This window comes from Ictidomys tridecemlineatus, unplaced genomic scaffold (assembly GCF_052094955.1).
Source record: "Ictidomys tridecemlineatus isolate mIctTri1 unplaced genomic scaffold, mIctTri1.hap1 Scaffold_307, whole genome shotgun sequence".
NCBI classification, from domain to species: Eukaryota; Metazoa; Chordata; class Mammalia; order Rodentia; family Sciuridae; genus Ictidomys; species Ictidomys tridecemlineatus.
The window spans coordinates 249,559-273,663 of NW_027522381.1; the positions used below are offsets into that span (position 1 = coordinate 249,559).

Genomic DNA, 24,105 nt, shown 5'->3' on the forward strand with positions numbered 1-24,105 from the left:
TTGTTGTTATTGCTTATTGCTTAACTAGCACAGTATCTGCCCACTAGCAGCAACCTTATACATAATTGTAGAATACATGAATTAACAAACAAGGAGCTGGAAAACCAGACCATTCTGGGGTGACCCAGTGTGTTTGTGTCTCTCTGGGATGTGTTTAAGTGTATACAATTTTGCAGTAGGTATTCATTTTTATGCTGAATATATTGGCAGTATTGTGCATTCTGCATGAGTTTCTGGTATGGAGGACAAGTTCTGGTCAGTCAGTTCCTCAGCATAATTTTCATTTAAATGAGGCAACAGCATTCTACCCCATACTTAGGTAGAAGGATGGTCTAATGGAGCTTCTAATGGGAAATAGTTTTTAGTGTAAAAAAATGATGATTAATTTTAGATGGTATTCTTTCTAATTGTCTATGTCACCAAGTGAAATCTAATCTCTTGCAGTGTGGTTTTGGAATTCAAATGTTATTAGTTGGAATTGACATTAATTACTTTTGTGCTGCTTGGCATATGCTGGAACATTATTTCTACAACAATTCTACCGAAGTCGCTTAGGCAATTATCTCTGCTGTGATCATTGTCATCGTCATCATAATTATTGCTATTAAATCTCTCCTGTTCTCTGTGCATCTTAGCTGTTCTCCACACACCATACCCCTTTTCTCTCCTCCATCTCCCCTATAGGAAGTCCCATTCTCCCGCGTGTGGTGCAGTAACCGACAGCCCCTGCACTGTGCCTTCTCCCTGGAGCTCTACACGCCCACCACCACCCAGCTGTCCTGCAAAATCTGCATCCGGCAGCTCAAAGGCCATGAACAGATACTCCAAGTGCAGATATCCATCCTAGAGGTGAGTCCACAGGTCCTTTGCCTCCCTTGCTAAGACACAGAAAGAATCATACACTATACCTATCACAGCCATGCTACTCAGTTTCTGAAAGAGCTTCAAAAAAGCACAGACTCTTTTACAACCTCATTAGCAATAAGGAAAAATAAACTTTCTCAGGATGAGGATTGAGCAGAGCTTCCCACTAGGCAACTCATCAGAGGGCAGAGGTTCTGTGGAGGGACCTTTGGGGAAGAAGCTAGATCAGGGCTTTTTAATGCACAAAACCACAAGCAGTGTCATAGGTCATAGCAGGCTTGGGATACCAGCTGAGATGCATTACAGGCTGAATGCAGATCGTCCAGTTGAGACACATATGATAAGGAAGGACACCATCACCTGGGCTATTTTTCAGCTGACTCTGGCTTATTTTCCAGATGTTACTTGCCTCGTATGTATTTCATCTTTGGGGCCTGGGATCTTTGTTTCCTTTAACAGTGTCTTACGTCCTCCAGGCTCAGGGTTCCCTATATCCACATTTCCATTAAACCTACATTCATCAGTAGCATAACACAGTTTTGTATGCCCCATATCCATGAGGTCTGCGTTCCCAGATCCAACCAACCACAGACTGAATATTTTGAGGAAAATACTGCATCTGTATTGAACATGTACAGACTCTTTTTCCCTGTCAGTATTCCCTAAGCAATACAGTGTAACAGCTATTGACATAGCATTTACATTGTTTTAGGTTTTGCAAGTAATCTAGAGATGATTTAAAGTATACAGGAGGATATATGAAGAGTATATGCAAACACAACATAATTTTAGGAAGGCCTTGAGTACCCTTACACTTTGGTGTCTCTGAGAGTCCTGGGACCTTATTCCTATGGATACCTAAGTCAAGAGACAGCAGTATAAGATGGACCAAGCAGGTATTAGTCTCATTCTACAAGGTAAGAAAATGGGAGTACAAAGAGATAGAAGACCTTGTCTGGGTAATTTCACTGTTGAAGGGTAGAGTTAAAATTTGAGTCAAAGGAGAATTCCTTTGGAATGTTTGTAGAAGGCTTCTGATCTCTGCCATGGTTCTGGATTTGATCTAAATCACCGAATAACTTCCCAGCTTTGGACTTGAGCTTTTATAAAGTAGATAAGAGCAATCCTGAATGCTTATTTAGGGATGGAGGGAGAAGTAAAATAGAAGTATAGTTCTCTGTTTATCAGTTATCTGGCTTGTGTAAGAAAACATATTTCATTGTTCACTTATAGACTGACTATACATCTACATATATATTTAGCATATATATAATTAATGTATTTTATTAATTAACTTAGGCCTGATAGAAGGTTTAAAACACTCATATACAAACAACTCAATTTTAAGATTTTTTTGTTACAAAAAATAGTAGCTCCACAACATTATCACTTATTTTCATTCTCATTTCAGTTCATTGTTTATGCAAAAGGCATATTGCTAATTCCTCAAATAGTTTTTGTGAGGAGTGGATGGCATTCCAAAGGCTTATGCCTTAAAATTGATAGCTGTCTTGTCTGACATGTTTGTGCAATATTTGCATTTATTATTACCAATTAGCATTTTGTGCTAAAGGAATTTGGACAGGGCAGGTAGATTCAGAAACCTGTATAAGATATTTTTAGAGCCTCTTTCTTGAACAGTCTCGTCATACTTAACACAATACATTTCTAAGTCAAATAAAAATTGTAGGAATTTTTAAAAATAAAAACAAAAAGAAAATACAAGCAATCATGGAAAACCCAAGCATCAAATTCAGAAGCAGTCATGAAAATGTGGAACATGAAGATGCCTCTCATCCAAATTACCTTAAATGTCTGTTAACAGATCAACAAAAGAATTCCAGGTTTATAGGATTTTGTTTTTAAAGCAACCAGTTATTGGGGATCAACATCTGCTATTATGAGATATTCATCTGAGAGAAAAATGATAAAATGGCTACATTCTGATACTGTTGCTCCTTGATTAAGTAAATTCTTGTAATGCATGGAATGAAAAGTTTCTCATGAACACAATCCTATGCTTTACTCTCCAATTCCTTTTCTAATGCTTCTCAAATTCACATTCAACTTTGAAATGACTTGAAGAAGATAACATCGGTATATCTCTTGATAATGGGAAGCAAGTGGCAGAATAATATTTAGTTAGTCATTGTTGAGCTATAGTCCTCTGGTTTGTAGGCTACTGTATTTTAGAAGCTTTATTAGCCCTTTTGATCCTACTGAGGATAACTTCATTAATTGCTTGAAGTGCTACTGCGAGAATTTCACCTCATGCATGAATATCCATCTCTTTGTAATGAACTGCATTTCTTAGACAAGTCTAATTTGTTAACATTTTCTATGTCAGGAGAAAACTAATAACTTTTGAAAGATACTATATTTTAGGTACTGTTTCATTTGCTTTCACATTTATCATGTAACCATCACTACTCTGTGCATTATTACCACTATCACAATTCGAAATGATATAAAAATTCTCGAGGAGATCAACCTTCTGGTCCAAGGTCATTAAGATTAATAAGATGGGGAGCCAGGGTACCGAGCTAAGCATTGTGTCTTCAGGATCAAAGTCTGAACTACGTACCACATCACTTCAGAACTTCAAACCAGGTGTTCTGATTTACCTGCCTTCACTCTGAACCTTCCCCATAACATAAGCCTTCATTTTAGAAGCAAAGGCACTCATGATAAACAGGCCAGCACCAGCCATTTAGTCTTTGAGTCAGTCACCAAAGGAGTAAAATGAAAACAGAGAAGTGATTTCTTCAAAAGAAGAAATATGGGAGGTAACCACTTGAGTGATGAACTAGGACAACCGTTCATTCTATAAATCTTTAAGAATAGAATAGATATCCTACATGTAGATCTGTTCTGTAAATGGATGTCTTCATTGATCAAAGTTCTTCAACTCTGGGACTGTCTGACTCCCAGGAAAATCATACAGTTAATGAATCTAACAAATAAAATACTGCCCTCTTCCCTTAGAAGGACTTGACTTTTGGCTTCCTTTTCTTTCTTTCTTTAAGTTATGGATGGACACAATACCTCTATTTCTTTTATGTATTTTTATGTGGTGCTGAGACTCAAACCCAGTGCCTCACACATGCTGGGCAAGTACTCTAGCACTGAACTACAACCCCAGCCTCAGGATGTGAACTTTGTAGTAAATGTTGCAAGCATATTACTATGGTATCATGAACACACTATTATGTATAATTGCAATGCACCAATAACAACTAAATTTAAAAATGACGATAGAGGAAGTGTTGAAAAATGGTGATCGCCTGCAAAGAGGATATAGACACATCAATCAGTGAGTTAGGAATCACATTAGTTTTTAGGTACATAGTTCTTGGCCATTAGGCCAAAAAAGAAAAAAGACTGTATTTAATGTGGTTTTTGTAAGCTAGCAATTAGAATTTTATTAATTAAAATCAGTATCAATAATATGGAAATAACACTTGTAAAAATTTCAGTGGATGTTTTTGAAATTTTTTTCCTCTTAAGGAAAAGAAAAAAATTCTCTAATCCTCTCCTAAATTTCTGTATCTCTAGGCTCCAGAGGTTCCATTTCTTTCTTACTTGAACGGGTTGTTTTAATGACACTATTTCCTATAAGTAACAATGAAACCAGAAGAGGTTGTATAAATGATTTTCCAAATAAATGCAATTCTTATCACCATCAGAATTAAAAATTACTTTAGTGAGCCTATATATATATATATATATATATATATACACACACACACGCGTGCACATATATATCTATATCTATATCTATATCTATATCTATATCTATATCTATATCTATATCTATATCTATATCTATATCTATATCTATATCTATATCTATATCTATATCTTATCTATCTATCTATCTATATATATATATACACATACATACATATATACATATTGCTTTTTAAGGTAGCGAATGTCATATCAGTCTTTAGAAGTAGTTAGTTCCCCTTAAATTTGACCATGATGAATTACCTAATGATTATTGCCAGTTGATTCACTATAAAGGAGCAGTACCACTCATCTATAAACTGTGGATTGGAACAAAAGAGTTACTACAACTGAAGACAAGGGAAAAATCCCCAGATACTTTTTTTTCATTATTACTTATTAGTATTATTGAAGATTTTTTTCTTTGTTGGTAGAAATGACTTAAATGGGAATCTTACATGTTACAATTTTGCCTTCAATCAGTTCTCTTATCTTTCTTCCAAAAGTGGTGGAAGTTGGGGGATAATTTGTCTGTTAGAAAATAGAATACTTGGAATCTCTCATTGATTTACAACTCCCTAAGCGAACCAGGTAGCAGCCGCTTATCTCAGAAGTGCAGAACATGGAAATCTCCTGTTCCTCTGCATATTTAATTTAAACAATCAGGAAATGTGATGTATCTACAGGATTCTTATTGCTTGGCCCAGATGTCTTTTAGAATGCATCATAAATGTTACATAAAATGTCATCTTTATGTGTGGAAAATATTTAAATATGGAAATTTAAGAGGAACATTGGACCCACTTATTAAAATGGAGTAAATAGTAGAAGTGCTTAGTTTTAGATTCAGTTTCATATGGTATTATATTTACCTTCTTATATAGACCACTTCCTCTAGCCCTTTTTGAAGGTAGTATGCATCACGGTCCCAACAGTAAAGACAAAGATTTGGGCTTCACAGGTGCAGTAAGGGCTCCCGGAAGCTTGTTTTAATGTCTTGCCATCCTTTGGCCTGGACCTGCGTATTTTCAGTTTTAAGCCGTCTTTTCTCAGGTTAGCACACTTTGGTGCCATTTATAGATGATGACCACCATGGAAACTTGCATAGAACTCCCCCATACACACACACTAAGCCCTTTCATGCTTTTTCAGTCAGAAAATATGTAAGGGAGCCTTTCCAATTTGATTTGCATTCTTAGAGGCTGAAAGAAATTTTACAAACCATGATAAAAAATGAAGTATCTTGTAACCTATTTTATGCAAGGAGAAGCTGAGTTGGCTTATTTTATAACCATCCAATATATCAGAACAGATTTGTCCACTCTGCTTGGAATAAGTACCTATCCACCAAGTTTCTATTCAACCAATGCCTAGGAATCCTTCAAGGCCAACTCAAATGCTTTCTCCAGGAAGCCTTTCCCACTATAAATTCCTAAAACAAAATGATAATGTGATTCATAGTCCTTGTCTTAACCATCCTTCTCTATGCATTCCATACATGTCTTGAAGCTGTGAAAGGAGTACTGGTACTGGCGTAGTTAGTAGGATATCAAAATCCCAGTTTCAGCTATGTCACAAACTACCTGGGTGGTTTTTTCCAAGTTTTTACCAGGTTTCATGATCTCTGAGGAGTCTATTCAAATTGCAAAAAGACTGATTAGGAAAATGAGGCTAAGAGAGGCCATATAGCATTCAAATTACAAGCTAGGAAATGCAGAGTCTTACTCCTAAGTGAGATCTTTCTGATGGTTAAAAAGATTCTTTTGCTATCACATCTTGCTAATTGCAAACACTGGAAGGTTTTTTTAATTAAGTTTTTATTTGTTTTAGTTAATTATACATGACAGTAGAATGCACTTACATACTTTGATATATCATGCATAGATGGGATATAATTTCTCATTTTTCTGAGTATACATATTGTAGAATCATATTGCTCAGACAGTCACATATATACGTAAAGAAATAATGTCATTTTATTTTACTATCTTTCTTATCCCAACATCCCCTGCCTTCCCCTCCTTTCACTTCCTTCTACCTAATCTAAGGTAATGCTATTCTTTTTTTTTTCTTTTTGCCTTTGGAAGATTGTTCTTATGTGCATCATTCTATAATATACTGAGAAATAGAATTAAAACTAGTAAGTAGAATCCATTTAATATGAGAGGTGCTTTGAGTTTTCAGAGGAGGGCATAATGTGCAGCACTTTCCAAATGCATTTGCCTAGAAAGCTGCTGCTCTTTTTGAAACACTGTGTTAGCTTTTTGGAAATGCTGTGTTAAGACACTGTGTTTCTTGATCACTCTGTTCAATAGTTACAGAAAAATAGAAATCATCATGAGTCATTAATAAAATCTCTGCATCAGCCAGTTTCCTCAATTAACAGAAACTTTAAGGAGACTGGCCATGTGTGGCGGTTTAGTTGTGTGAGTCTGGGCACTAGCTGAGAAAGGCCATGTATTGTGGTACCCACAGGAGGAAGACATGTAAGATTGGAAGCCACAGAAAGACCAGGGAAGGACGTGAGGTCAGTTCAGGAATGGTGTGAGCTGACTTGAAGGAGAACAGAACAGATGAATTCCTAACAAAAAGGGCAGTTTCTTGGGGTTTAGACCATCCTTACTGGCCCCTGAACCCTATCTCAAATCTAATGCTTTAATTTTCTCTTATATAAGTTTTTTCTTTTGCTGCATTAAAAAATACCCCAAATGTAACAGAATAAATCAATACTCATTTAATATCTCAGTGAGTCAGAAGTCCAGGCAGAACCCCATACCGGGGTTCTCTGATCAAGACCTTACAGGATGAAATCAAGGTGTGGACTAGAGTCAGTTCTCCTCTGGAGCTCACAGTTCAAGCTTATTCACATTTTGATGCTATTCAATTTCTTGTACCCATAGGATTCAAGTCTCCATTTTTCTGTTTGACTGTTGACTATGGCTTACCCACTTCTCCAAGCCAAACATCTCCCCCTATAGGCAGTTCACAGCATGGCTCTTTGCTTTCTTCCTGCAAAGAGAAGCCTCCCGACCAGAACTAGCTCTTCCTCCTTTGAAGTCCACCTGATTAGATCAGGCCCACCCAGGAGAATCTCTTAATTAGTTCAAAGTCAATTAATTAGAGATTTTAATTACTTCAGCGGAATCCACTTTGCTTTATGATACGTAATAATATGGAAGTGAGTCAATCAGATATTTTCTGGTCCTTAAAATTCTGTTAGAATTCTAAACTTATCAGCAAATATAGCAGTCTGAAAGTTTTCCACTGTGATCTTTTAGGATATTATGACCGAATTCTGTGATGCAGTGAAACCACAAGTCCCTCACTGGACAGCTCTAAATTAGAAGCAGGGTGGGCAGATATCAGTCTGAAGCCGCCCAGCCTGTATCACTGCACAGAGCTAGTCTAGATGTCATGTAGCTCCACATCAGCAAAGGGATTTTATTCAGAAATGAGAGCAAAATATTCATCAGAAAATCACACAGCTTTAGGACTGAGGAAAAGACAGACTTTTTACATGATTAACACAAAATCAGTTTCTCGTAGATTTCTTGTCCAGAAGCTTCCCAGCCAGCTTCTTTGGTCAGCCCATTCATCTTTGGTCATGATGACCATCAGAGGATCATTCCTTAAACTGAACCCAAATCCGTCATATAGAAGGTGCTTCCTGCTAATTCTAGATCTACTCCTGAAAGTCTTAAAAAAATAAAGAAAAAGAAAAAAGGTCTAATTCTGTTGTCACCTGACATCTCTTTGGATGTTGGAGGCGATTGTGACTCTCCTGAGTGGAATGGTCTAGGCCACTAGAGAAATTCTTTACTGTTTTAGAAGAGAACGCAACTTGCCACTGTGTTTTACAGAGTCCCTCACAACAGGCAAGCATTTGGGCATGTGTATTAACACAGATTTTCAGAAATAAATACGTTGTCAGTAATGCTTTCCTTTGACTGATCATGCTTCCCTTCTATTGTTTCTAGAGTGAAAGAGAAACCATCACTTTCTTTGCACAAGAGGACACCAGTTTCCCTGCACAGACTGGCCCCAAAGCCTTTAAAATCCCCTACTCTATCAGACAGCGGATTTGTGCTACATTTAATACCCCAAATGCCAAAGGCAAGGACTGGCAGATGCTATCGCAGAAAAACAGCATCAACAGGTATGGTGGCAGCTTCTGAACGATGATTTTCTTAAGAGAACTTTAAAAAGACAGAACTGGTGGAGGTAACCATGATATCTTTATAGACTTTTCAGGCCTTATTTCGTATGTGGTCCCTCTAAGGTGACACTGTGCACAGCATTTCCTACCACCCCACTCTGCCTTTGAGGACACTGTGGGAAAGTCCTGCCTTGGTTCTGATCCCATCCAGGCTTGCTAACTGGGTCACTGAAGTAGTGCTCCAGACTCTGTCATCTGGATGCCTATCAGTGGTCAGGACAGAGCTGAAACTGGGGATACCTTACCAAGTAGCAGATTTCTTACACCTCCTCCCCACCATCATGTAACCTTAAGTATCAGCTAACCCCAAATAGGGACATGCTCAGCCTACAAAAATGGGTGTCTCAAGACAAAACCAAACAAAAACAACAACAACAACAACAACAAAAACTTAGAAGTTATCCGAGAAGAACTCTTAAGTCTGAAGGCAGAGGGCATTAAACATGCCAGAGGGGGCTGGGGTTATGGCTCAGCGGTAGAGCACTCACCTAGCATGTGCAAGGCACTGGGTTTGATCCTCAGCACCACATAAAAATAAGTAAATAAAATAAAGGTATTGTGTCCAACTACAACTAAAACCAAACAAACAAAAAAATACACACCAGAGGTTATCTACACACCATGAAACAGTCCGTTGCTAACACTGACACTGTTCATTGCTACATTAACATCACAGGTGAGTTGATGGAAGGATAGAGAGATTCATAATGGGCTCTATTACTTTAGATGAGAAAAGGCAGGGGCAATGCCATCCGGAGCAGCCCTGATGGACAGGCAGATTTTGGCTCAGCTTGAGGGATGGCTCATAGGGAGAAAGCCTCAACACATGAAATCTCTACAACCCACTTCTGCAGACCTCCAAATGAATAGAAAAGACAACCAGATTTGCCAGAATCATTTCATTTCCCTTTCTTTTTACTTTTCCCCCCTTTTGAGAAAAAGCCTTCTTTTCTTACAGTTTGGCTGGCTCAGTTATTTCTTCTTCTTTTTCTTTGTCCCTTTGTCCCGTGTTTTCGCAGACAGCCTACCTGACTCTTTTCTGAAAGGGAGGGTAGATGTCTGCCAAGAAAGGATAGAGTGCTACCCCCTGACTCAGGAGGGATTCAAAATCCAAACATGAAGGGCCTCACTAGAAAATAGTAGGAGGCACTGCTGCTGGAGAAAACTGAATTTACAGACAGGCAAGCCGGAAAAAAAGAGGCACATTCTTGAAAAGGCATTTATTAAAAATGAATGAGTACAAAATTTATGAATGTATAAGAAAAAAACATGAGGCTGACTATTTCCCAGAAGCTTTGACTAAGGAAGAGATGTCTCATTTATAACCTAAAAACACTGGGCAATGTCAAGTTTCACTTTCTGATCGACATGGACACAGAATGAAGAACTAATCCAAATAACATAATTTAGTTCAAGAGAGCCAAGAAAGAGAGCACATGCACATGGGGCAGAATTATCTGCCCAGGAGGCCTGGTTCTACCACCAATCCCAGTCTTCCTGAATATGTCACTTACTGTTCCTATGTTTGTCTTTCTAGAAATGCAATTTATAGAAGTGGTAGTATTTCAAGTCTCTAATCCAATCTGACTATTAAAGTTTATGGTTTTTAAGTTACCACTTAGAAAAAATAATTGCAACAGAATATCTGTGGGTTCATTAATTTACAGATGCTATCATTAATTTACAGAATGAGCATGTGCATGTTCCTGTTTTGTCCCATCATGTTCTGCATTTACAGCATATATAAGACCTGCAGCAAGGGGCTGGGGTTGTGGCTCAAGTGGTACAGTGCTTGCCTAACAGTGTGAGGCACTGGGTTTGATCTTCAGCACCACATAAAAATAAAATAAAGATATTGTATCCACCTAAAACTCAAAAATATTTAAAGAAAAGACCTGCAGCATGTGCATCTAAAGTCATCCATCTCTGACTTTGAGCAAGGACCTTGAGTAGGGAAAGTATATTTCAAACTAGAAGATTAAGTTCAATAGCCTTTGTGTCTGGGCACTAATGAACATCAGGTGGCTGTGTTGGAACCCACTCCCCCTTCCAATGTCTAAGGTCATAAAACTTGAGCACATGGTGTGAACTGTTGGTTTGCTTGTTTCCCCTAAAACCCCATCTCAATTTGGGAAAGACTCAATTCCCTTGACAAGTAATTCAAACACCTGTTTTATGGAAAATTTTCAGCAGAATGCCCAGAATATGTAGATCCTTAGCAAATATTAGTTATTCCTCTTGACACTGTCGAAATGAATACCAGATAATCACAGGAATGTATGTAATCTACTTCTGTTTCCAAACATTACATAGTTAAGGTCTTGAATTCCAGTGACCACAATTTCCTGTGTCCTTTATTCTCTAGCTTTAGTCTTCAAAAGTAGCCTAATTGTACATTGAAAAAGACTTAAATGAGGGATCAGCAAACATTCTTTTTCTCTTTTATTTATTTTTATTAGAGCTTTAAGGTAGCAATTTTTTTTTCTCTCTAAAGGACCAGTATAATACTACCTAGTAAATAGGTAGTAAATAATTGGGGACATATGGGATGTCACGAGCACTCAAAAACTATTCAGCTCTGCCTCTGTAGCATGAAAAGATCCTGAAATAAGACACATAAACAAATAGGCCTGGCTGTTTCCCAGTGAATGTTCTTTGCAAAAATAGGAAATGGCCTCTATTTTGCTGAATAGTCCATAGTAACTGACTCCTGATTTAAAGGAGTCTACCTTCACTTAGCAAAAGTCCATAGGGCTTTGTTGCTTCTATCAGGATAGTACTGGAGCTAAGTACTGCTGTTCAGCTCTGCACCAAGACTCTCCAGGGTTGAAGAGCTAGGGGGGTCATGGCAGAGGTAGCCACTAAGGCATTTGGAGAAGCAGAAGAGGAGGACTACTCCAAATCCCTGTGCCATGTTAGCTAATTCCCATTCTCATCTTACAGAAATTCTTAAATTTCTCTTCCTTTTTTGTTTGCTAGAGCAAAGACATATATTCTCCTTCCTGGAAAGGAATGTATGTGAAGGAGGGGATTTTCAGATACAACCCGTCACAGTTTCCTATTGTATAATTCTCCATTACTGTTTTTACTTTTTTATAAAAAGATATTTTTAGTTGTAAATGGACATAATACCTTTATTTATTTATTTTTATGTGGTGCTGAGGATCAAACCCAGTGCCTCATATGTGCTAGGCAAGGACTCTACCATTAAGCTATAACTCCAGCCCCATGTTTTTACTTTCTTATGTTTGGATATAACTGAGTATGAAACAAATAAATTCAAATCATGAAAATCTAAAAATGTCCATACACCGATATTAATGGGTAGGAAAGAAGTTTTGTTAATTTTGGATTTCATCTACTCTGTGGTCAAACAGAAGCACATAGTCAACATTTGTATTCAAAGAATAAACCCTTGATCTTATGATGCCACTTTTTCCTGGCTCTTCCCCACTCTCAACCTCCCAAAGGGTTAAACAGCTAACAGAGTGACAGATTCCAAATCATGAAGGAGGAAGAGTTTTCAAAGAGGATGGAGGAAAGCATTTGTTTTTATTTTATTGCCAGTGAAAATGTTTTCTTACCCTCCTTTTGGTAATGCAGTTGTCACTGGTGATAATGTGTCTTTTTGTCAAACAAATTTTAACTGAGATCTAAATAGGAAAGAAGACACAGGGAGTAGAAAGTGGAAGACTTAGCAATGCATGAGAAGATGAAGCCTAACTCTGGCAACACAGGTAGCCTTACAACTTGCCGAGCATACCTGACAAGCTAAATATGCTGCACAGCCTAGCAAAGAATGTCATAGATAATAGTTGTAATTATGGATTCTGTGAGGGAAATTTGACTATGACTCAGTGAGCCTATTTGCTACACTTCAAAGCTGAGATTGCACATGCATTTAGTCTGCAAATTCAACTGCAATAACTCTCCACTTCAGAGCTCTTGGCCACATGTGATTGGTGGGGATATTACTGAGGACTTAACCAATTAAACAATACCTGAAACTCCCTGCTTCAGTTAGAAGTATTCTCCCCATTTAAACCCTCACAGCACTTTATATATTTTTATGATACTTTTAAATTTTTTAAATTACTGTGAAACCTAGATAGATCCAACTACTTTGGGAAAATTCAGTAAATCTTTCTTGAATGAATGATATGAACTCTTTCATAGAATAGTATATTTGACCTTTAAGCCTTGCCTCCTAATGAAGAAAACTGATAGGAATAAGCATCAAGGGATTTCTACATTTATTCTTAATTAAATGTTGTTGGCTGATGTAATGGAAGTGTCCTGTCTTTCTACAATTAGATGATTCTTTTGTAAGTCCTCCTGATTTCCATATTCCAGAAACCCTTCTGAAAACACATCCATCTTGACCACATTGCCATGGGGACAGATGCATGAAATATGGGTGGGTGAGTGGAAGGGATGTAGGCAAAATAGAAGAAAGGGTTCTAAAATGGAAGAGTAGTAAATAAATTACATCTTATTAATAGTTTTTTCCCAAGGCCCTCCCTAGTAATATATATATATTTGGAAATCCATAAGCCATGCCAGGGAAACATATTTTTTACTGGTATTCTGGCTAAAATGGATAAAATGTATTTCAATTGTCAGGGTTAATGGATGATGGAGTAAAAATTGTGAGCAAATGAAAGTGCTTGAACCTTGTGGTTGAGGAGCAGTGGTGTAACAACTTGTTTTCCACCAAATCTTTTAACGGGGCCTTTAATGAGAAGCAGAATCTTCTCGCATTGAGGTCATGTCTTCTCATTCCCTCTGTCTACCCTCTTAATTGGATTCAGAGGAACAGTGAAATGACCAGAGGGCAGTGGGAAAGGACAGTGGAGGTCACAAAGCAGCTTATTAATCTGGCTCTGAATAAGTGGTTGAGAATTCACTGAAGTTGGGCCTGTCCCAGAGCCAGAGTTGAGGGTGAAGAAGGGAAGAAGAGAGAGACAGAGGGAAAGATGAGTGCAAAATGCATGTGGAACATCTGCTTCCTTTTCACTCCCGTGTTTTAGGTGTTCACTATCATTGCCCCAAACTAAGCTTTCTTGGTTCTGCAGGCTAGAGGCTGGAAAACACATCCTAAACTTTAAAAGTAATAACAATGGGTGAGAGGCTGCCATTTCCAAAAACAATCTCCATGACTTTTCTAAAGGAGAATTAATACATCAGGGAGGTAGCATTACATAGGTCCTTGGAGGCAAAATACAAAGAAGCTCACATCACATTCTCTGGTTCTGGACCAGTGGACGTACGCAGGGCCTGGAACTTGAAAGGCCCTTGCAGTGAAGCCAGAGGGACCCAGCATAGCAAAGTGTGGGTGTTTGGGCTTTATTCCACTAAAGTCAACGACTCATGAAGATGCCCACTAATATGAAGCTGAAAAGAGACAGCCTTGGGACAAGTTTAGTCGTGAACAAGCTGTATATGGTTTGTAAGTGGCAGGTGTCCGTCCTGAAGGCCATATGGAAAAGAAGCTTTTTATATTCCTCCAAGAGAGCTCAAGTTGTGCTCCCACTGCAACCTCCAAGGGGTGCTATCATTTCTTTTGTAAGCAGTTGTGGGTTTGCACTAGTCTTTGAAAGAATAGGTTTTTCTCTGTTAAACGGAATGCAGTTTTCAGAAAAGATGGACATAGACATGCTGAAGCCCCTTGGTATCCTAAATGAACCCCTCACACATACCATTTCAAACAGTGTTGAAAAATCTGACCATCTCAGTATGTCTGAAGGTGATGTCTTCAGAATTTAAGAAAAAGTGAAATCATGAGAATGATTTTACACCTTATCTATTTGAGTGCCCTTAAGGGGGACTATTTCTTTTCTACTATTTGTGAGGTTTAAGTGAAACACATAATGATTAATTTTCCAAAGTGAGGGGTATAAATATTTCAGCCTTCCCTTGCCCTGGGTTAGAATCATGGTCCTTTCTCTTGGAACCAATGGTAGTCATTCCACTTTCCTCTGAGGATTCTCAAAAATGTTTCCAGGTAATTTTAATGGACAATTGAGTTTAGCGTATTCCTTCCACGATGTATACCAGTTCAAAGAAAAGTAGAGATGATGATTTGGTGGGTTTTACTTCCTTTTCATTTCCCAAATTGAGAAACTGTTATAGGATTATATAAGAACTAAAAGCAGATCACATCTGGCTTTTGTTCTCTTTTGGCAACTCAGAGATGTCTTCCATGCCTGGGGGCTTTAATGTGTTTTCCAAAGAAAAAGAATACTTGTTATCCCCTTTCAACAACAAGTGAAAGGCAAAAGCATAACTATAAAGGAAATGTTACTGCCAAAGTGACTGGCCTGAAAGAATTAATGCAGCCCTCTGGGCTGGGCTGGGCTGGGCTGGGCTGGGCTGAGTGGAACTCGCTGTGTCCAGAGTTGCTCATGTCCTTTCCTTGGGGCTTCTCCCTGCCATCTTCTTTTCACGTACAAGCAGCAGGCAGTTTTATTATACTGCTCATCCCTAGGCGACCCTTCAGTCTGTAAACACTGGCTGGCTTCATCCTGAGGCTGCTTGGTGTTTGCAGAGTACCCAGGCAGGTTGAAGTTTGGGAATGGAAATTTAGATGAGGTCACATGTTTATGGTGTGACCAATTACTGCTATTCAGTAAAAAAAAAAGGCTTTTCTTCTATTTGTATTAAAAAAAAAACTTATGGAGGGTTGCTTTGGGTCACATAAGAGACTTTCATTAGATGAGACCATTTAGGATGATAGCAGAGATTAATTTTTTTTCATTACGACAGTGTTTCAATTCCCTCTTTGATACTAGACAGTGGAATGATGCACTGTTCTTATAATGATGTTTCCTAATCTATTACAGGCAGTTTAACTTATATTCCACTTTTTATACTGACAAACTACTCAGAAGATATTTCTAAAATATGCTTTATAATGATTTTTTAAAAGGTTGCATTATATCTGGATAATAGTGCTGTATAGAATATAAACAGATAATCTTGCTGCCTTCAGGTTACAGGTGCAAATAGTCCCTTCTATTTGACATTGAGTTAAAGCCCAAATTCTGAATAAAATTATGGCCTGTAACTGGTATAAAGTGTTTTCTATGCGAAGGTTGGGCTTTGTTCTCACAATTAGCCACAAGAAGGGTTTACAACTAGTGGATTGGTATATTGGCCCCCTGGTACCTTGGTTCTGAGTAACTGAAAGAAAAGCTTTGTTATCTGGAATTTAGAATGAAAAGGAGTCCCTTATAGGCCACTTGTAAGTGCAGGGTGCCCTTGGTAGCTCTTCAGTACAGTTCCCCAGGGCTAAGATAAAGTCTCCAACACAGCCTTCCTCTCCATTACTGTTATCTTCTTCCTTTGTTAACTGATTGAGGATTTAGATGTACTAGTCCCTAAGGCATTTGCATTTGAATACTGCAGGGATGCTGGAAGACCTGAAAGCTTTCACAGTGGGGGAGAAAAAGTCAGTTAGGAAAACTAAAAAGGAATTTTATGGTATCAGCCCTGTGTTGTAATAATCTATAAATACCTTATATGGCAGAATTTTACCATGGACCCTCAATTCTCCTCTCTGCCTCTCATGCTCCCAAAAGAAAACAAAAGACCCAATGACTATTCCCCCCCCAAAAAAAAACAATCCTTAAATCTAAAATGAGTTTCATTTTTAGTTTAACACAGTTATTAGTTTGAAGATATATTTTGATAACTAAGGTTATATTAAAAAAATTGGCTTTATAAGTTGGCCCATGCCTCACTAGTGAAATTGATAAAAATTCATGTTTCCAATTCTGCCCCAGTTTCTACAGAAAAAAAAAAGGAATTTTAATTGGAGCCAGGGGATGGGGATAGGAAAGTCTAAAAGATGAAATTAATCATGGTAATAAAACAAACCCCTGCGGACTCAGGTGTATAGAAAGCATTTAAGCTCAACAAAACAAAATTAAATTTAATAAACTATTAGTACTCAGTGAACTTACATGGATGAATTTATTCAACTACCTTAACATAAGCTTGATCTGCTTGTTTACACGTATTATATAGTTAATCTGTTCTCATTGAATGGGAGTTCCAAAGGAGATGATAAAGACATGGAGTCTACAGGCTTTGGGCAAATGAATAGAACTGAAGGCATAGAATGTTCTAAAGTCAACTAACATTCAGAGATTCGACCATCTTAACTGCATAATATATACATCTTTATTGAACCAAAAAATGTAAATCTGAGTTTTCTAACTTCTAAATTCTGATCAGAATTTGGAATGGTTTTGACACAAGATTCCCTGAAGTTCAGGGCATAACAAAGTAACAAAGCATCTAAGGTGAATGGAATAAACATTTGTTTCTTTAAACCTTTCTATAAAGAAAGTTGAATATTCAGGCATCCACTTGAATATTCAGGATTGCCATTTGTTTGTTAATGTTTAGGTTTCATTTCAAAAGAAAAAAGAAAGACAGACAGACATTCAGGACTTAAGATCAGCTCTTGCTGTGAATTCTGTTTTGCAGTAGTAACAATGTTCCCTGACTTGGTATGTCCATTACCTGCTGGTAGCCAAATGTGCCATATTATTAAGAAGAGAAATGGGCCACAGAGATGAGAATCAGAATAATTTCAAAAGGGTGGTATACAGAGATGACTGAATTTTCAAAAAATCATAATGCACATGGACCCAATAAAATAATAGCTCTTTGAGAAATAGCCTATTGCATTAGGATTCCAGGTGTTTTTATATATTACTTTTTATGTTGTGTACAAGTGAATATAGTGTAATGGGATGCCTTTTAATTGCAAAGCTGATTGATTGTATTATTTTTAATAAAACGGATGTGCTCCTTTATGTATCCACTAACATTAAAAGGAAGTTGAAATTTGTATGTGTTATGCTGAGTGTGCTTGTGCATATTTAGAGAATAAATCTAAATCTAGCTTTGGGAAGCATATTTCACTTTCTACAATATGTTCAGAGACCTGTGCCAAGTAAGAATTTTATTCCTGCCTCTTTTGATCACTTAGCCTTCTTTAGCTGTGGGTACCTATTGCCCAAAACAGAACATTTGCAGGACTTTTCAGAGCCACATGGCTGGTGGGAGTCCTTCTCTGCTCTGCTGTGCTCCCTGCAGACAGAAGAACCTTGAACACCTCTGACCGCACCCTCCTCCATGGGGTCATGAATATTTTTAAAATTGTCTCAGGACAAAGATTAATCTTCATCTCCAAAACATATTCTTTATGCTATTCTTTATGACCCAGTCTTCCTGTCACATCTTGAAGTATCAAAGATCCTCAAACATTTCAAAGGAAAAAGTTCTCCCAGTGCTGAAGGCAGATGCATTGCCTGGGAGTGACCAACTCTGGCCTTGTAGGTGCTTATTTTCAAATGCAGCATAATGCAGGAAATCCAGTCTAATTTTCTTCCAAGTAACAGCTTTGGACTTCCAGTTTAGGTTATAAGCTAAAATAGCACAATGGCCAATAGGCCAAATCTGTCCCATCACCTGTTTTTTGTAGCCACAACTAAGGATGTTTGTGTGTATGTGTGTGTGTTTGTGTGTTTTGTTTACTTTTGCATTTTTAAATGACTATAAAAAAATCAAAAGACTAAAACTGGATGACATGTAGAAACTGTATGACCATCAAATTCCAGTGTCACCAAATAAAATTTTACTGGAAGATGGCTACCCTCCCCCCCCCAACACACACACACTCCTATCATCAGTGGCTGCCTTTGCACTACCATGGTGGAGCATAGATGCTGCAGTGAGGCCATAGGAGGTCTCTATCACCCAAATATATACTCTCTGGCCCTTTACGGAAGACGTTTATCAACCCTTGATATCACAGATTATAGTTTAACTTTAGGGTTAACAGGATCACAAGAATTCCAGTCACTGCCATAAAACACAAGACCACTGCTGTTCACGAGTAAAGGCCAGGTGTGAACCCTCAGTAAAATGATGAGAAAGCTAGTGCTGCTCCGACTATTGCCTTTGTTGTCCTTGAAAAGACATTTGGGATCCTAAAGACAAAAGTGTGTCCGTGATCATTACGTTGATAATGGATTTGAAAAGCAGTGGCCACCCAGGCCAGCCGGAGCCCACTGATGCCTCCTTGGGCCTCTTCCCCAGCTATTCCTTCAGTTGGGTCCTGCCTGAATGTCAGTGAGGGTGCAGGCAGGGAGACAGAGCAATTTCCCCACAGGGCCAGAAGGAAGGGCCAACATTCAAAAGTTGGCAAAATAAGAGGAACCAGGATCCCTTCAACCCTCCAGCAGGGTTTGCTGTGGGAATGGAGGGGACCAGGGTATTTTTAAGCTGGCCTTCTCACCTTCTCAGTTAAAGGTTCATATTAGTGGAATGTGTGTGTAGTAACCCCAGTATTTATGCTATTTAGCAACAAACTGACTATTAACTGTCTCTTAAGACTTTGGCTAAATCAACATTTTATTCATTCAGAACTGATCTGTGCGTGTGTTGCTGCCAAGTGGTAATGTGCCGCTAAAAACTTGCCTTCTCTTGCCAGTGCCATCTCTAAAAGACTGCTTTGTGATTGTGTGTTGGGTGTGGTTGTGAGAACTAGCACCAACCCCCAAACAGAAGCTTTTCTGCAAAATCTTGTAATTTATCAGACGTTGACAAGAGAGAGAGCATTTCTGTCCTTACTATAAGAGTCCCCTTGAAAAGCAGTGACCTTTAATCCTTTGCCTTGTCTTAGTCTTCATCATAGTAAAGTTTTTGTCTAAAAGGTTACCATTTTTTTTCACTGAAGATACTGTAGCATCTGAAAAAGGCTTGCAGGAATCAATTATTCACCCAGTGGATACTGAATTATCACCTGTCATTGTTCTGATAAGTGCTGGTGCAGATTCAGAGAATTATTACATACGACCTTTAGCTTTCAGGTGTTACTAGTCAAATGGGAAAGGCAAAGTTCACCCATATGATATGTGTAAGCACTGCAGTCACATGAAATTTTAAGCACCAGCATGAAAAGAGTTCAGAGAAGACATAAATCATCTTGAAGAAAGAGGAAATGAGATCTGAGCCACACATTGTAGGAGGGTATGATCCTGCAAAACAGTGCAGAGAATGAAAGTGGGCATTACTAGTGGACAGAAAACTGAGTGAAAGCCAGAAGCAAAGTATTACCTAAGTCAAGCCCAGGGCCCAAGGAGCAAAATACTGAGGCATATGTAAATTTATATACATATATAAATTTATATAAATTCATATATAGGTATGAATATAAATCAGTGAGATTTCCTAATAGACGTGCATGTATAGATAGATTGATTCATACACACACACACACACACACACACACACACACACGATCATAATTGTGTTGAGGACTGATCAAGGAAGGCATTGAAAAATGACTAAATCTCTTAGGATTGAAGAAATAGAATGCAGCATATTTTAGAGGGTTTGGAGACAGAATGTGGAGGCTTTTGCTATGATTCAGGCCACAAAGTAATAGAATATAAATTAGGGTTAAGTCTTTGTGAATGGAGGAGAAGAGTGAAGCTGATGAGTAGGTCAGAAAGGGAGAAATAACATTAAGGGCACGGTCAAAACCAAAGTCCGATAGCCAGGTGTGGTGGCGCACACCTGTAATCCCAGTGGCTTGGGAGGCTGAGGCAGGAGGATTGTGAGTTCAAAGCCAGCCTCAGCAAAAGCAAAGCACTTAGCAACTTAGTGAAGCCCTGTATCTAAATAAAATACAAAACAGGGCTGGGGATGTGGCTCAGTGGTAGAGGGCCTCTGAGTTCAAAGCCCAGTACCTAAATAAATAAATAAATTTCCCAGTACAAAAGATAAGAAAGAAAGACTTGTAAATATTTGGGCCACTTGTTATACTTAGAAAGGAGACTAATATGGAGGTCTAGAGATTGAGTTCAAGGAGGTAGGGACATGTCATTTTGGCAACTCCAAGGTCATTTACGATCTGTAGCTAGCTTACATGAACCTGGAAGCCTCCAGGTACAGATTTAGCACTGAGAAAGGAAAGAAAATGAAATTGAAGATCAAGCCTTGACAACCCTTTTGTTTGCCAAGGAAGAAAGCCCTGAAAGATTCTGCAGCAATAGGAATGAGTTTCATCACCACCTAAAGTAATGCAGAGCAAAGAGGCCACCCGGGGAGGAGTGGGGGGAACCAGGCCCACGCACACGGCCCATGGAAGTGAGGACCAAAACCAGGCCTGGAAGACAGGAGGGACGTTGGTGACATTCTGAAGGCTGGTTTTAGTTGCATGTTGGGATACAAACTCACCTGCCCACACCCACCTTAGTGCATCTCTCTTCCTCTATTATACCTATTAAAACTGGCTTTTAATTTCCTCGTGGTGATTTCTGTTCATTCATGTTTTTGGTCTGTCTAGGAATCTGTCTTATTTTGCTACACAAAGCAGCCCTTATGCTGTCATTCTGAACCTGTGGGAAGCTCGTCATCAGCATGATGGTGACCTTGACTCCCTGGCCTGTGCCCTTGAAGAGATTGGGAGGACACACACGAAACTCTCAAACATCACGGAATCCCAGCTGGACGAAGCCGACTTCAACTACAGCAGGCAGAACAGACTCTAGTCCCCTTCCTCTCGGGAGCAGAGGGATGGCCAACTTGGGGACTTTGACTTTAAATGGGAAAAAAAAGAGGCAGCTTTCTGCTCAGCGTCATTTGGGGAATTCAGCTTGGTTGGTAATCAGTGAGATCCCCTGGTTGAAGGAACTGAATTTTCTAGAGGTAAAACATGCCAGTAGAGCAAAGGACCAGCTCTCTTAGATGTCAGAGGGTTTTATTGTCTCCTCTGAATCACACGCAGGTCAACACTGGATGCCCTCCTCGGATCTGGAGTGTCTAGGATAGACAGGAAGGCATATTGAGACAAAAGTAGCTATGGAGAGAGAGGAGCTACAATAAAGCTGAAGGCAGAGATTGATTAAGTGCATGTTTTGAAACAGGTTTTAAATGATGTGCCCCACAGGGCCAGCAGATTCTGGTACCAGTTTGTCAGTTTTCTACCAACTGGCATTTGTAATGTCAGGAATCATTGTAAAACTGACTTTTAGAAGTAAAACAGGGTTGCCAACCCATTTGTATGACTTTTTCAACATCAAAGAGGGCGTTTAGATTCTAGAATCTGAATACACCACACCAGCACCAATTTCCTGTCTATACTAGCCACTGAACGGAGACAAGACCCAAAAGTCAGACAGACCACGAACTAGTTCTCATAGGGTACCTCACCTTCATTTTTTCCCAGAGACAAATCTACCCACTTCTCTCCTTCCTGAACTTCCAGAGTAGAGAGGTTTCAAGGAACATAATGAGATTTTTGAACATGGAAATTTATCTCTTCAAACTCAGCCAAGTAGTAGTATCTCTATTCCCAGTTAAGCCAGTCAAATTGCAGAGTGCTGTTGGAACACAGCTTATTACATGGATTCAGAGACAGGACTGGTCAGGCCAGGTCCAAGGAAACATGAACTGCAGATGTCATGGACCTCAAATAAGCTGTAATTCTAAGAGGCAGGTGTTGATCCAGTTCTCCAATATTTTTGTAACAAGGGAATGATGAGATTTACTGCACTTTTCGATCCAAGTTCTGGAAAGTTTCTTAACATTTTGGTACCATGCCATCATAGAATCTCTCAGTAGGGCCACCTAGGTCACCCTCCTTTTGCCTCTTGAGAAATTAGCAGACAGGCTTTGTCTTAGATGATAGCTGAATAAATAGACCTGAGGAATACATGTCCCAGAAACCACATCCATCATTGAAGGAGCTTCAAGCTCTGACTGTTCAGCCTCACCAAGTACCCTTTCTCCACTGAACCTTTAACATGTGGCCACTGCTTTATTTTTCTGTTTTAAAATAGGAGGCAGTGGTGTTGTACAGAACTCAGATTCATCAACCATTCATCATCCTCATCTTAATACTTTATTCCATCTTTTTTATCCTCTTCAGTGGTTTTTTGACAAGATGCCTGGTAGACTACAGATGAGCAGAGATGCTCCAGCTCATCTTCTGGTGTTTGTTTTCCTTAGCTGTCCACAATCAGGACAACCAAAGTCAAGGACCTAGGTTAACCCCAAGGCAGCTAGTCAGCTACTTAGAGATCGGCTACTTTATTAAAAGTAGTCATGGAATGGGGGAGGTGGGAACTACTTGGCACTGGAGATGCAATCAATTTTTTAAACACTTTTATAGATCCCTTGTTTTAAAAAAAAATGTTGTGAATCTCCCCATAAGTGGAAAAGACCTAAAGGAAGGTGAAGTTTAGGATACCATGGATAAAACATTGAAGAACTCTGGAATGTGTTGGCCATTTTCTCTAATGTGTGGTGTATCTGGTCCCCTGTATTAGATAGAAGGCTTTGCCATATGTAACTCAAAAAGCATCTTGCTTTTCTCAGGAACCAAAGGCTTATTATATAGAACAAACAAATCATCTTAGAACTGTCAAGCATATTTTCAAACTACCATATATAGATCAGGAAAACACCCCTTTGCTAGTATGCTCCACTTGTTCATTCCTTCTAGGGAATAATAGACAGCATGGAAATGTAAATCACTTCACATCACTGGTATAATTTTTGAGAGAAAGAGGTGTAAGTAGATGTTCAATTGCTCACAATAAGATTGAGTTCACTAGCATGATTGGCTGCAGAAGGAATCTGCATTAACTGTTGAGTAATAAATTATCTAAAACATTGTAGAGCTTATTCGAATCTCCATTTTGGAGGATTTTATTTTAAGTCATTATAATTAGCCTTATAATGGTTTCATCTGTTCTGTGAATCCACACCAGATCCTTTCTAGACTTTTTTTTTTTTTGCATTTTAAAGCAGAAGCTTAAATGGTTTTCCATAGAACCTACTAGATTATTTTAAGATAAGATTATTAATCCCTGAATCCGAATTCTGTAATGTCCTCGCATGGATTTGGTTTGTTCCCTTGTTTCTTTGGGTTTTCAGGATTCTTTTTTTTTTGTATTTTTTGGGGGGGGAGGGGATGAAGGGATGGTTCTTCTGGGTTAATAAATGCATTTGAACATCAAATCACATAAAATAATAGAGGAAGAAATCAAGAGATTCACTTTCAGTTTCAGCCCAAGTTTCAAGCAACGCATCTTTTAGTTCCTTTGGTTTCCTTTTTACATTCTTCTCTTAGTTCTGCTAGGTTGCTACAGAAGATTTCTGTATATGAAAGTCTGTGGTCATTGCATGTCAGCGTTGTGCCATGTTTTACAATGGAATTTCAAAGAGAACCCATGTTTGTGAGATTTACAGACCAGGGTATGAGTGTGGTG

At 38.6% G+C, this 24,105-nt stretch overlaps 1 protein-coding gene across 1 annotated transcript in view; it reads left to right on the plus strand.

Annotated features, from left to right (window-relative positions):
* Positions 1 to 23,388, plus strand: part of LOC110597350 (netrin receptor UNC5D-like) — a 116,072-nt gene extending 92,684 nt beyond the window's left edge. Inside the window, exons 6-8 of the mRNA XM_078036328.1 lie at positions 685 to 849; positions 8,571 to 8,749; positions 21,177 to 23,388. Coding sequence (XP_077892454.1) covers positions 685 to 849; positions 8,571 to 8,749; positions 21,177 to 21,381 — 549 coding nt within the window. The 3' untranslated portion in view covers positions 21,382 to 23,388. The remainder of the gene's footprint in view (positions 1 to 684; positions 850 to 8,570; positions 8,750 to 21,176) is intronic.
* The last annotated feature ends 717 nt before the right edge of the window (positions 23,389 to 24,105 follow it).